This window comes from Pelodiscus sinensis, chromosome 9, assembly GCF_052426305.1.
Source record: "Pelodiscus sinensis isolate ZL-2025 chromosome 9, ASM5242630v1, whole genome shotgun sequence".
Classification (NCBI taxonomy): domain Eukaryota; kingdom Metazoa; phylum Chordata; order Testudines; family Trionychidae; genus Pelodiscus; species Pelodiscus sinensis.
Genome location: NC_143060.1, coordinates 41,296,454 through 41,311,635, shown reverse-complemented (window position 1 = coordinate 41,311,635; position 15,182 = coordinate 41,296,454). Strand labels below are relative to the sequence as shown.

At 40.1% G+C, this 15,182-nt stretch overlaps 1 protein-coding gene across 2 annotated transcripts; it reads left to right on the top strand.

The window, feature by feature from the left end:
- Nucleotides 1-2,195: 2,195 nt before the first annotated feature.
- On the top strand, nt 2,196-13,891 carry VCAM1 (vascular cell adhesion molecule 1). 2 transcript variants are annotated; one of them, XM_006119811.5, is made up of 8 exons: nt 2,196-2,362; nt 3,078-3,353; nt 3,514-3,834; nt 4,530-4,802; nt 6,391-6,657; nt 7,377-7,643; nt 10,020-10,265; nt 11,559-12,993. In XM_006119811.5, exons 1-8 carry the CDS (start codon nt 2,260-2,262, stop codon nt 11,717-11,719), a joined length of 1,914 nt encoding a protein of 637 aa, XP_006119873.3. In that variant the 5' UTR covers nt 2,196-2,259; the 3' UTR covers nt 11,720-12,993. The 2 variants fall into 2 exon arrangements, with proteins under 2 accessions (XP_006119873.3, XP_006119874.3); XM_006119812.5 differs by lacking the exon at nt 10,020-10,265 and having other exon boundaries at nt 11,559-13,891.
- The last annotated feature ends 1,291 nt before the right edge of the window (nt 13,892-15,182 follow it).

The window sequence follows — 15,182 nt, the reverse complement described above, 5'->3', positions numbered from 1 at the left end:
AGGGCAGCTGCAGTCAAGAGAGAACCTGGAAAATGGCTCCTGCTAAAGTTATGATCTCTAGGGACCAGCAGGAGTGCATTACATGAGAAGTTTTCTTTATATCTGATGTTACTGCTTTCACCTGAATGGGGTAAAATGAAACTGCTATTATAATGTGTTAACAACAAAACCTAATTGCCTCAAAAAGTAGGACTTCTCAGTGGTCCCTTCTTTTGCTAACTGTTTTTTATATTTAGGCTGTGTCTACACTGGCAAGTTATTCCAGAAAATCATCCGCTTTTCTGGAAAAACTTGCCAGCTGTCTACACTGGCCGCTTGAATTTCCGCAAAAGCACTGATGATCGAATGTAAAATCATCAGTGTTTTTCCGGAAAAACTATGCTGCTCCCGTTCGGGAAAAAGTCTTTTTCTGGAAAACTGTTCCGGAAAAGGGCCAGTGTAGACAGCACAGTAGTGTTTTCCGCAAAAAAGCCCTGATCGCGAAAATGACGATCAGGGCTTTTTTGCGGGAAACGCATCTAGATTGGCCACGGACGCTTTTCCAGAAAAAGTGCTTTTTCTGGAAGAGTGTCCTGCCAATCTAGACGCGCTTTTCCGAAAATGCTTTTAACGGAAAACTTTTCCGTTAAAAGCATTTCCGGAAAATCATGCCAGTGTAGACGTAGCCTTAGAGTTTATAGGTTTGTGTTTATTTTATCAATATTTTCTCATTTTATGTTGATTATTACTTGATACCTGGATTAGGACCAAAGATGAAATAGCAATACCTAATGACCATATGTTACTGCAATTAGCTTATCAGTTAAATGATGACATATCCGAATTTAATTACCCATAGAAATTTTTAAAGTATGTTTTAGATTTTTGCCCTGGTTTTCTTGCCACTTGGCAATTGAGGACATACTCTGTGACTTAAAAAAAAGGAACTTTACAAAAATTAGTAAGCAATATCTATTTTATACTCTGCAAACTCTGTCACAGATTTTTTGCATTGGTGGCATTTTTCTAGTTTAAATTGGATCAGAAAATCTGCCTTTACTTTGTTTCTAATGACATGTTCCTACGAGCCAGCATTTGTCCCTAAAAATATCTTTTGCTCCAAACTGGCTTCATGTAACCACTGGACAGAAAACACTTAAAATATGACCATTGTGTTCATTCCTTCCCATAACATGTTCACACTCTCCCTATTAATGAGTCAGAGCATGAAAACTGGAAGATTTCAATTTAAATGGCTTCTTTTAAAAGAAAAAAATGTTTTTAATCCTCCTACAGTTTAACAATCTGGCCTTTTTTAGCTGTTTTGATTCCATTATTTAAAGACAACGTAAGATTGCAGAAATTGGTTGACAATGTAGGGGAAAATAAATTATTGGCATCCAAGGGAAAAAAGCCATTTTAGGGGTAATTGCCCTGGAGCTACCATTAAAAATAATGAATCTGTTCTGTTGTCCTGGAAGAACCAACAGACTCAGTCCAACAGTCATTCTGCTCATCTGTAGGTGAATGGTCTGACCTTCGAAGACTGGATCTGGATCTGAGGTGTTGGGATCCAGGATTCTGATTTTAAATCATCTCTAGTCCTACACTACCTGACTTAGAGCCATTTCACCTTATGGGTCAGAGCCCAAAATCACAGGAATTTGGGTAGCTTTGTTCATGGGAGTGTTGTCTCATTGATTTCAAAGGGACAATTCACTTGAGTAAAATTATTTGAGTGTTTGTAGGATTGTCTCCATAAAACCCAATCATGCATAAATAATGCATTCCAGTAACTTTAACTGAGTATCTTTACCTATGTGTAACTTTAACTATGGGCTTCAGTGCAACAGCTCACATGAATAACTTTCACATGACTATCTACTTGCATGATCGAGTCCTTATTTTGCTTATTATACCTGTAATATGTAGTAACAATGATGAAATCATTTGTTATCCTTGACTTTAAAAGACTTTCCTCTCAGAACTGTTGTTATATGCTCCATCGCTGATACATTTATTTTGCCAGTTCAGTTTTGGAATTTATTTTTAAAAAGAGACATTGTAGTCCTGTATCTGAAAGCAGCAGAGGGCACTGAATCCATCTACACAGCTTACAAGGGATTTTCCTAACTGCACTTTGGGTTTCCCCATTCAGGGATTTCCTACTCTCCGCCTCAGTCAGATTGGTTATAAATAGCTGAGTAACTCTTATAGCTGTCATTTTCAGAGCTGAAGACTCAGGCTGTATATTTTTCAGAGAGAACAGAGATCTAGGACATGAGTTTCCTTGCTTTTTTCATCGTACAGCATTTGCAAAAATTTAGACAAATGGGAAGAATAATTCCATCAGCAACAGTGCTTTTACTGGTGTTTGTGACTTGTGAGTTGTTTTTTGTTACTAAGTAATTTGTTTTTTTACTTTATTTTATAATAGTCTTTACTACAAATGATTTTACATTTAAGTAAATACAAATTTGTCATTCTTAATTAAAATGTCTTGTTTAAATACCAGCAACAATTTAATTCAGCGCTGACTATTCTGTAGTAAAGCAGTCATTTTGTAATTTAGTTTGCTAAGAAATTTATTGCACTGCAGAATCCGAGAATTATTTAGGTTAGAAAAGATCTCTACATGTCACTTTAGGGTTGATTTTATTATCCTTGAAGCATCCCTGATAGATATAGGATAGTACTAATATCTGCAGGGAAGGTGATTCTATAACCATCCTTGACAATTTATTGATCTATTAGTCTGCTGCAAAGTTATAGAAGTAGATTCCAACTATTTTAGCTAGGGTAGCTCGATTGATTTCAATGGATTTACATTTTTCACCAGTTGAAGATCAGATTCAATGTCATCTAAATCTTAATTTTTGTTTTAAAAAACATTTTGTAGACTTATTTTGGAGATGTAAAGAACTATGTAAGTACTAAATATTAGTTGTTTAATTTTCCCTTCACAACTGAAAAGTAGCAGTTTAAAAGTAGCAAAACAAGAGGTAGGCTTTAATAATCTCAGATAACACCCCAGATTACCAATGAAAGAGAACATGAGCTATTAGAACAACGTGACTGCATTTTTCTCCCTTTTTCAGCTAATGCTTTTGAAATTCATCTTACACCTGAACACAAAGTTGCTGTTCAGCTTGGAAAAAAACTTGAGTTGATCTGCCATTCTCGTGACTGTGAGTCCCCAGAATTCTCCTGGAGAACCCAGTTTGACAACCCCTTAGGTGGGACAACTAACAATACGAGGAGCAGCTCAGTCTTGACTATGGATCCTGTTGATCTTAAGAATGAACATGAATATGTCTGCAGTGCAACTTGTGACAATGTGAAAAAAGAAAAAAACATCAAGGTTGATGTTTACTGTAAGTGATTTATTCCCTTTCTATGTGACATTGGTGCAATGCTTATTCATAATAAATCTGATTAATCATTTTTAAAACTGCAATGAGAGAGAGAGGATCTCTCCAAAAGTTGTCTTTTTTACCTATCTCTAGTACCAAGTAACTAGTGGTGTTCTTTTAGCTTTTTCCAGCGATCCAGTCATTGAGTTCAGCACACCATTGTATGTCGGAGAAAAAGCCAGTATCACCTGTATAGTACACAGAGTGTATCCTTCTGACCGTTTGGAGATGCAGCTGGAGAAAGATGGATCTGTTCTTGCAAAGAAAGACTTTTCTGCAGAAGAAATTACCGAAACCACAGAGATAAAAAGTCTGACATGGACTTTTATCCCCACCTTTGAAGACATTGGGAAAGAGATTACCTGTGTGGCTGAATTACCAATTGATGACATGGAATTTGAGCCCAAAAAAAGACACATTTCACAGAGATTGAGTGTAAACTGTAAGTATATTTATATTAGAGATTTCAAACCATAGAAAATTTTATGTTAGGATTCATGGGTGAAGGCTACAAAGTTAGGCATATAAACAATAGATCTCCTGATCCACATTGGATCTCACACTCATGTTAATACACGATAAAAGATCAAGGATTTGATATGGCCCTTAAGTAGTATCCTCTCTGGGCACAGTGCTGTAATCCTGTCATGTGATGGGTCACCATTGACTTCAGTAAGCATTTTACACATGAAACACCCTGGGTTATTAAAGTTAACTGTTGCATTGAGTGAAAACGGTGAAAAAATACACACGTCAGTCTTCCTCCCCATTGTGGCTCACTATGACTCTCGTTTTCTTTCCTAGTTGGTGCAAAACACGCATAATCCGAATCAGAGAGCACAATAGTTACATGAGTAGAAGTGCTTGAATGCTCATGTGATTTCCATTTTAGTCACTTGGATCCATATGCAGATCCATCTGCACATCAAGGGGCAGAATTTGGCTTGAAGCAGTTTCTCTTGTTGATTCTTCACTGAGCTCCTTGTGGAAACTGTTCCACAGTACTATTGACATCCCTGTTTTGGATATGTTTCCCAGGGTCGGAAGTGTTTCCTTGTGATCATCTAGCCTCAGAGACATGGATATTATGTCTCATTAATTTAGCTCCTTGAACTTTTCTCTTCTGTTTTCTTCCAGTTGGTCCACAAAACACTAACATCACTGTGTCTCCAAGCAACACAGTTACACAGGGGGAAACTCTGATGCTTACTTGTAGGACTACAAGTAATCCGTCGGCTAGGATTGTTTGGAGAAAAGAGCTGTCAGATTCAAGTGTTCAGCACATTATAGACAATGAGACCCTTATCATCCCACATACCCTGATGAGTGATTCTGGGCTCTTCATCTGTGAAGCCATTAATGATGCAATGAATAAAACAGAGAGAACAACGGTGGTCATTTCTGTACAAGGTATGAGCCTGCAAGACTCTGATGTGGCCGGTTTGATGAAGCATAACATTTCAGCTAAGCTACATATAACTCTTGAATGAACAAGAGATTGAAGACCCTGAAATAATGAAACGGAGAAGTTTTTACTATTGTATATGCAGGAGTCAGCTTCAGATATGCCACTGCTATATTGGAGTCATGTTTGTCGTTGGAGTGACTGATATTTTTTTTGTCATTACAATGACTGATGTTTCATTGCTTCTGTCCTTACTCTCAGGTTGACAGAAACACATGCACAATTCCCCCATTTAATGGCTCAGTGTTGGAAAAATTTCCCTCATGTCCTCTGGGTGACTTACCCCAAACGACATTTAAGCACGCCCTCCAAAACAGGGTCTTAACAGCCTCTCTAGCTCCATGTGACTAAGGTTGTCACCCACCTAGCCACATAAGGACAATAACCTCCTTTAAGACTGGCATGTCACTGCACAAGTAGCTGTGTCTAGGACATTGCCCAGGAGCCCTGTGTTGCTCCCAAAATCTGCCCACTAATGACGTTTCCAGGTGGTTTATGCATGCAGCCAACCACTGTGCCATGCCATTACCTTATGAAATCTGCTGACTTACCTGACATTTAAATACACTTTGTGTCAAATGTTCTTTTTGCAATCTCTCTCTTAGAGACCATTTCCTCCAGCAAAGCTTAAAACAGGCTGAATTATAGGTATCTTATGTTCTGAGGTGTCCTCTGATGTCTGCTTCATTGACTACCTCTTTGAAATCTCATCTGAAAACTCATCCTTTCACCTGCACCTATGCCTTTTAATTAATTTATCCTTTGCTTTATTGTAATTGTATTACATAATGTTGTTGTTATAGGTCCAGTCCTGTAAGTCCTGCCTTTAGCAAAACTCAAATTCCAGTTCAATTCCATAGATAGTACAATTCCTGGCCAAAGCTCCAAAGGGCTGTCATTCTAGCCCCTGAGGCCCCACTCCTGTAGTGAGTATCCTGTGGAGAGGCCCCTGCATCCTCATGGAACTCTTTGCAGGATCAATGTTAGTCTTTGTAAGTGACAGCAGGCACAAATGTGACAATGTAGGGATCTGCCACTTTGTCTGCTGGCACAAATCAAATATACTGAACTCTAACTTCTACTAGTATCCACAAATCCAGGAGGTTAAATCTCCAAATTTAATATTTCAGCCCACAGTTAATTCTGGGTACACAATTAGAGGTTTTCTTTTTTTTAAAAAAAAAGCTCCTCATGTTATACTTCATATGTATAAAAATGATGTTAATCAGAGCTTCCAAGTTGTTAATTACAGACACCCCAAAAGATGCAACTTGGTCATTTTATTTTGCATTTTCAATTTACTCGAGCCTGATCTTGCCCATAGGGCAGATTCTCTTTGGATTGGTAGTGCTGCCTACTATATACAATGGTATAATTTGTTATTAGCATTATTGTTCCTACAGGTAGTCTCTAACGGCCTCGATCCAGATCAGGAAGCCAAAACAAATGGGCCTCATCAACACTCTTACTACCCACTACTACTTTGCTAACTATTTCTCCTTTAACAGAAAGTCTTTCCTTTTTTTTCTGCAGCGGCACCAAGAATTACTGAGTTCTCCATACAGCCCTCCACAGCTGTTGAAGAAGGAGATAATGTTACCATTCTGTGTTCAGTTGAAAGCAACCCGGCTGCCAGGATTGTCTTAAGAAGAAAATCAGACAGTGAAGACACTGTGCTTTATAGCGAGCATGGAATTGTCCATATACCAAGTGTGACGTTCCTCCACGCAGGCACCTATGAATGTGAAGCAAAGAATGCACTGGGGGAAAGCAAAATGGCAGCAGCATTAAGTGTGGAATGTAAGTGTCACATGCATTGCCTATGACCCAATAGGATAGTTCTTTCAGTGAACTGCTCGTCGTTTACTTCCATGCTGTCTATACTCCTCAGAACAAATCCAAGGTGAAGAAATGACATGCACCTGTTAGGAACAGCCCATAGTAAAGGGAGACCTGGAGCAGCCCATTGTCTCTAAGACAGAATGCCCCCTTGGAATTCCAGAGGGACCTGGAAGGGGTGCCATAATTTGGGTACAGTGTATTCCTCCCTCCCTGTGTGGCTGGGCAGCATGAAGTGCCAAACAGAGCCATGCTTTTGCCTAATTACTTTTTGGTGAGTTGCTTCCTGGGGGGAGTAATACAGTGACATCCACTGCAGTCCCCTGAGTGCTGGAGCTGGGGCTGAGTGGACTTGTGGGGGCCGTACAACAGGAGAGGGGAGTTGTCCTGATGTGCAGTGCATAAGGGCTAGTCCCCATTGAGCCCTCAGAGGGGTGGCTGTCTCACAGCAAGGACTGATCGGGGACTGACACTGAACTTGTCCTCCCATCCATATAAGCAGACGCTCATGGTCAGGACTGAAGCACACTGGCTAAGATGGCCTTGCATGGAAGCTCAGAAGCTATCTGTGCAATATTTGATTAAAGGATAAATAGAGGATTTCAGTGTCCAGGGCTGACAATCTAGCACCTATCATTGCTCACGTTATTAATAACTGACTATGCATCCTTTTGTTTTAGATGGACCAAGAAACACGACGGTCTCTGTCACCCCCTCCAACTCAGTGAAAGAAGGGGAAGCGGTGACAATGACATGCAGTAGCAATGGTAATCCATCTCCAGAGATCTCCTGGGCTAAGCAATTGACCAACGGAAAGTCACAGTTTCTTTCTAAAGATGCAACTTTAACTATAAATAATGTCAAGGCTGATGACTGGGGGCTTTATGAGTGTGTAGGAGTGAACCAGTTTGGAAGAGAGAAAAAAACTGTGGAATTAATCGTTCAAGGTGAGTACAGACTGATAACACTGTAAACCTTGCTTCTCCATGTTAGGGCTAATCTTTACAGCCCTGCAAATCGATAAAGATACACTTTATAGGAGCAGGTGTCTGCATCTGCAGATGTAGATGCGGATATCTGTTTCTCTTTTTTGTGGATGCACATGCAGATGCGGATACAAATATTGTATTTGTGCAGGGCTCTGCTAATCTTGCTCTGGCTAAAGTCTGAGAATTTTTTCCTTGAATTCCGTGAGGTCAAAAATGGCCCTCAGTCAATAAGTGTAAAAAGACCCCAGTGCATATAGCTTATGCAAAGATCTGAGTCACGGGAGCCCCATCAGGTGCATCGACACAGCCGGTGGAGCCTGCAGAAAGCCTGAGTGGACAGACTCGAGCTCACAAGGCCTGAGCTGCTGCACTAAAACTAAATGGCTGTTTTTAGTTCTTCAGATTCTAGACTGTGCTGTTATTCTTTGTCATTCCCTAAGATTTTAATATTGTGTGTGTCATGTAGTGAGTTAGCCAGCATCTTGTTGTATATAACTGGAAGGAACAGAGCAAAAGTGAGAACTGTTCTCCAGAAAGGGTATGTCTAAACCAGTGGTCTCCAACCTTTTTACACCCAAGATCACTTTTTAAGTCTCAGAAGAGGCGAAGATCTACTGCCCCGCCCCTTCCTTGAAGCCCCGCCTACATTACATGAGGAAATCTAATGTAAATGTACTGCGCAGGTGTGCAGCTCAGAGAGGGCTCAAGAGCTACTCTTAGAGCCCCTGAGATCTGCCGGTAAATCTACGCGGTTTAAATAATCGCGGCTTCATTTAAATTGACATGACTGCCGCGCTGAGCCAACAAACAGCTGATCAGCTGTTTGTCGACTCAGCGAGCTAGTCTGAACGCTCCCGCGCCGACATGAAAGCCCTTTATTGACCTCCCCAGTAAACCTCATCCAACGAGGCATAATGGGGAGGTCGATAAAGGGCTTTCAGGTCGGTGTGGGAGTGTCCAGACTAGCGCGCTGAGCCGACAAACAGCTGATTAGCTGTTTGTTGGCTCAGCGCGGCAGCCATTTAAATTTAAATGAAGCCGCGATTATTTAAATCGTGGCTTCATTTCCCTTTGCCGATCAGCCTAATCTACATGGCTCCATCGATGGAGCCATGTAGTTTAGACACACCCAAAGATGCAAACATCAGAAAACAATTGTTCTCAAAAATATTTTAACTGTGCCTTGTACTAGAGTCCCTCAAAACAGAATTTCAGATTGTGGAATCCCAATGATTTTCTCAGAGAAAAGTCATGTGTCTGCAATCTGGGCAAACATGCTTTTTTAGACATTATCTTTTTCCTTGGTGTGCCTGTAGAATGAAGACTTCAGCTTATTTTCTGCAGAATGGCCTCTTAGCCAGTTGGTCCCCAGCCTGTAGCAATGCAAGGTTTTCTTCCACCTTAAGTGGAAGACTCTGGATCTGCCGTTGTGAGACTCATAAGATTTCCTTTGGGCCAATCCTTCAAATTGTCTAATTCGCTCTGGACCCTCTCCCTTCCCCCCAGCATATCTGCTCTCCCTCCAGGTTACAGTTATCTGCCAATTTGCTTTGGGTGCATTCTATCCCATCATCCAGATCATTAATGAAGATGTTGAACAAAACTGGCCCAGGACCAACCCTTAGAGCACTCTACTTGATATCGGCTTCCAACTGGATATTGAGCCCAGCAATTTAGCCAGCTTTCTATCCACCTTATGGCCCCATTCATACAAACTAAACTTGCTGGCAAAATACTGTGGGAGATCATATCAAAAGCTCTGTTAAAGTATTTCATGTCCATGGCCTTCCCCATATCACAGAGTCACTTATCTAATCATAAAAGGCAATCAAGTTGGTCAGGCATGTCTTGCCCTTGAAGAATCCTTGTTTATGTTCCTGTTCATCTTCCTCTTCTACAAGTGCTTTAAAATGGATTTCTTGAGGAGTTGCTCCAAGATTATTCCAGGGACTGTGGTGAAGATGAACAGTGGATCCTCCTGGATCCTCCTCCCTCCCTTGTTTAAGGATGGGCACCTCATTTCCCTTTTTCCAGTCATCCAAGACCTCCTCTGATCACCATGACTTTTCAACGAAAATAGCCAATGACTCTGCAATTACATCAGTTAATTCTCTCAGTGCCCTCCAATAGTCCTTCCTCTCAGCAGTGCTGTGTGAAGACTAGAGAGACTACCATTAGCTTAGTGATGAAATAGATTCTAAAGAAAAGCTTATGATCAATAATTCAACTGAATTAAGGCCATGGCAACCTGCTATAGATTTTAAGTCTCTACATTTGCATTTGAATCTTATTCTACATTTTCTTTCTTTTTAATTCCTTCCCAAAATACTGCAGAGTTAATATATCCATCAGACAATGTTGATGAAGGGGAAAACGCCACTATTATGAGTACAACTTCTAGTAATCCACTTCCACAAATTAGCCTGCCAAAAGTCCAGTCAAGCAACACAACGATCCTTTCATCACAGAATGGCTCATCTACACTTTATAGTGACACTGAAAATTACACAAGCACATACCTGATTGCTATTGACAATGAGGCTGGAAATAACACTGACGTGATTGATACCGTTGTCATAGGTACGCATATACCTTGCTTTGAACTTTCTTGTATTGTTACCTTCTAATGAATGAAAGGCTCGTGTTGGGTCAGTTAATGTACTGTTCACCCGCACATAGTTAGACCATGGTTAGTAGTAAAAAACCTAACCAAACAATTCACTAGTGAAAATCAGTAATGTAATAGGCACCTATACAACAGTGACACTATTAGCTCTACTACCCTAAAGTATCACAGTGGCTCAAGGGAGATGAAGTGGGGCAATGCTTGCCTTCTCACCCTCTCTGCACCTGTCTGTAGCACGAGATTGGCACACAGAGAAGCACAAAGGAGATACAGGCGTGTCCTGCTGTGTGGTGGGGAGCTGCTGGTGGCAGTCTGTCTGCTGGAGGAACAATTCCTCTTGGTCCTCCTTGAAGAAGTCAGCGTATAGCACTCTGTATTATGTACTATGCAAAGCAAGCCCAAAGCCACTAAGATTAACAAACCCAAGACCAAGAGACTGAACAATGATTAAGTTGATTAGGGAGGGTGTTTATGGAAGAGAAGAAGTGGGTTTAAAACAGGGATTTGAAAGAGGATGAAGAACGCACTGCAGATGAGAACCGAGAGAGAGTTCCAGTTGAAGTCAATCGGAGCTGTCTAACTGCAGTAGCTGGGGCACTGCTCCACTCAGAAATATGAGTAACTATAACCACAATAAAATCAATTTACTGATTGAGAGCTGTTAAGATTAGAGAGAGTTCTTTCAGATCCACGTGGAACAGCTGCTCCAGTGCCCCACAGTATGTCACACACATGTTTGTGTGTATTTTGGAGCTCCAGGGGAGAACATCATGAAATACAGTACGGGGAGGCACTTTAAGACCTCCTGAATTAGTGAGTATAAGTGGAGCTCAAGAAAACTAGAGCTCCTCTATGTCAATCTTGGTTTTATCAACACCACTGGGCACAGAGAACTGTCTTATAAAAAGTGTGAACGCAGAGTAGGGGAAGTCAGACGAATATGGCAAGAGAAAGATGAAGAGATTAGAAGAAGGGTAGGAAGGAGCACTGTGAAGAAATGGGATCAGATGTGGATGTCCCAAGATTACAGAGGGCTTTGTACATGTCAACAAGACCTTAAGTGTGATGCAGTAAGAAGGGAAAGTAATCCAATTAAAGAATTCACAGAGGTTATTTAATATACTCAGAGGTAGAAGAGAAGAAAATGCCTTAATAGTACCATTGTCTTTACAGTGATGTGAATACATCTCCGTGTGTCAGTTTTTAATCACCTTTTTCTGTCTCTTCCGCCCCTTCTTTTTTTGCAGCAATAGTGAAAAAAAAAGATTATATTATTCCTGTGATTGTTGTGCTCTCTTGTCTATCAGCAATGGCAGTGCCTGCACTTTCAATATTGGTTTACGTGTCAAGGAAAGCAAAGATAAATGGATCCTACAGCATTGTGAATGCACCAAAACCATGCGTTTAATCACATGATGAACTTGCATGAAATATTAGGTCATAGAATGAAGAAAGTGACTTTCTGTAACACTGTCATGTGAAAAACTTGAAAATGATCTGTACTGTGATAAGTACTACAGCCTTTACGTTCAAGGCAAAAATAAGACACTGCCTTAAAACAGGTGAATCACTTCCATCTTGAAGCATGTTCAACTAGAAGAGTTTTTGGAAGATCTAGGTTTGTAGATAGTATATCATTTGCTGTACATATGTATTATAAACAAATTCGAATATCCTATTACAGCTGTACATAGAAATGTGGGGATTTCTTGAGAGATAATACTTTTTGAACTGATTATACTTTCTTCCTTATTTAATAGTGAGCATTTTAAATATAATTTGTGAAAATAATATTTGTGAGTGGTGCTTTCCCGTCTGGGTCCTCCTCTTATTTATGGCAGCATATCTCCATTGGCTTCAACAAAACTGAGAAGAGACTTTTAGTTTTACATTTCTAATTCATTCTCACAAATTTAAAACTTTAACTTTTGTTTAATCAACATACCAAAGCTTCTCAAAAGCATGTAACATTTACATATTTTATTCAGAGAGTCTGTGTTTGGGCTTAAGGTAAAATCAAGTGTTGTAGCAATGGTATGGTATTTATTTAGGGTGTTGTCACTTTATAATAAATAGCCATGTTTCTATTGACTCCACTGTGAATGGAATCAGGTCCATTATTCAGAAATTAACTGTAAATAGATATGCTTTATAGACATTCACACTAAGATAAATCTACTTGGGTTATTGCTGTTAATCATAAATGGTAATAAGGTTCCAATATACATCTTCAACTATTATTGCATTGACACAGAATGTATTAGACTCTTCATAGGTATAATTCTTTAACATCTTTACGTTAAGTTTCTATTCTTGATACAGTATTTCTCTTCATATAAATATTTTATTCAGTTAAAATTCCCAGCTGATGCCAGTGCAATAGTAAAATGCAAAATGTATGTTTGTTCTATTCTCAAGTGTTAATTTTTATTTCTTTGAACAGCAAAATGGTCAAAACTCTGAAATTAAGTGGTGTATTGATATGCTGAAAGTATAATTGTTTTCTATCTGGTATGGAATGTGTGCTTTTCTATTTTGTGTATGGAATTTGTGGCAACAATGGAATTCTGGGCACAGATTGCTGTATAAGGGAAAACAGGCAGGACAGAGTTAATGTGCACATACCTATAGATGGCACCTTCTCTGTCCTCCCCCTCTCCCCAACGCTCCCCCCCCCCCCAAAAAAAAGCAGCAGCAGCATTGGACCTAGTAAGTATTATGGGTTATTTATCACAAAGCAGTATATAGTTCCTGGGTACTAGATATTTCGGCAGGAGAATAAGTGAAGCGATCCCATCCTGTTAATCTATCGTAAAACACATCTAACGTGTTTCTTCTGCCAGTCCTGAAGAGAGAGAGATTTTTTCCCTAGTCTAGAAATCATGTGTTAAAGCAGGATTCAGGATCTGGAATGCAGATCCAGGGGAGTAAAAAGACTGCCCAGGTTATCTTCTTAGTAGTTTGGGCCTGTCTGGGCCTTTAAGAGTTTAATTTGCCCCCTAACACTTCACACCAGTTTTCTCCCTTCTACTCGGAAAGGGAGAATTTATACCGAAACCCCTGATTTACCTATCACATTGATGTTTATTATAATGAATTCCCCATCCTCCTTAGTAATGCTTTTTGGGGGAAAAAACAGAGTATTCCATAATTCAAAAGAATCTGCAAGAAACAAACTCATGTGTACACATTTCAGTATCAATGAGTTCACAAGTATGAAATACATTTAAAAGGCACAAGGTGATTTCAGACGCACAATGTGATTTCAAGCTCCTTGACCATTTGGAGCTTGGTGTACTCAGCCAGGGAGGACCTAAATCTTTGGGTACATGGGATTTCTACAAATGACTTCACAGAGCGTCGAAGGTTAAGCTATTGTGGCAGCATAAAATATTATGCTTATAACATAAGCATTCACTTTTGCAGGTGCAAAGGAGGTACTTAGCCACTTAGTCTAACTTCACTGTAGCTTGGAGCAAGGATCCTACTCCAAGTAGAGCATGAACTTGGCCAGCTTGGGTCTGGCCCACGAAAGCTCATCATCTAATAAACCATCTTGTTAGTCTTTAAAGTGCTACATTGTCCTGCATTTTGCTTCAGCTACCCCAGACTAACACAGCTACATTTCTATCACTATTCTAAAAATATGTGTAATTGTTGCTGCTTGATGGTAGCTTGGAGTCCCCAGTTTACTCAGCACCCTGGGTCTGTGCTCAGGTGGCCAGCCAGAGTTTCCTAGAGCTACAGCATCTACACAATTATGTTTGTTTAGCACATTAGCTCTAGCTCTGCCAGAAGCTGACTCCCAGCTGTGGTGAAGATTTACCTTTAAGTGCTAGCATTTGTGCCCTCAGTTCATTGTGAGCTCAAAAATGTGGGTATAACTTCTGTGATATTGATAGCAACAACAGCAGCATGCTGGGCAGGGGCACTAGCCTCCTATAACCATTTGAACTCCAGGGTGATGTGACCTGAAATGGATTTATTCATTGTGAGACAAACACAAGCCATATCTGAATGTAAATAACCACTTCTGAGAACACCACTAACTGCCAAATACAGTCGATCTAATCTGTGGTCCTGCATTGGAATAGTTAAAGTTGTATCAATGACTTGTTGAAGAAGAGAGAGAAACACATAAACCACAATGACCTAGCTACTGGATTTAACTGTGTTAAAGCAAAATATTGTGAATTCTCAGAGCCATGTTATCTTCATTTTAAGTGAGAGCCTAGGTCACTTGCAGAAATTATGCCCACAGTAAGATGAAGGAACTTTTATTCCCAATCCAGACATAAGGTTCGAGGCACCTGTAAAACCCAGTGTCTGTTAAATTCTTGTAGGCTGTGTCTAGACTGGCCAGTTTTTCTGGAAAATCAGCCGCTTTTCCGGAAAAACTTGCCAGCTGTCTACACTGGCTGCTTGAATTTCTGCAAAAGCACTGACTTCCTACTATAAGAAATCAGTGCTTTTTGCGGAAATACTATGCTGCTCCCGTTCGGGCAAAAGTCCCTTTTGTGCAAAACTATTGCACAAAAGGGCCAGTGGAGACAGCTGAGATTTGTTTTCCGCAAAAAAGCCCTGATCGCGAAAATGGCGATCAGGGCTTTTTTGCGGAAAAGCACATCTAGATTGGCCATGGACACTTTTCCGCAAAAAGTGTTTTTGCGGAAAAGCATCCGTGCCAATCTAGATGCTCTGTTCTGAAAATGCTTTTAATGGAAAACTTTTCCGTAAAAAGCATTTGCGGAAAATCATGCCAGTCTAGACTTAGCCGTAGGGTATAAAGCGGTGCAACAGTTACATCCCTGACTCGTCCTCTATGCAATAAGGGGATCTTGTGATAAATGCACCAGAACAGGACTTGAACT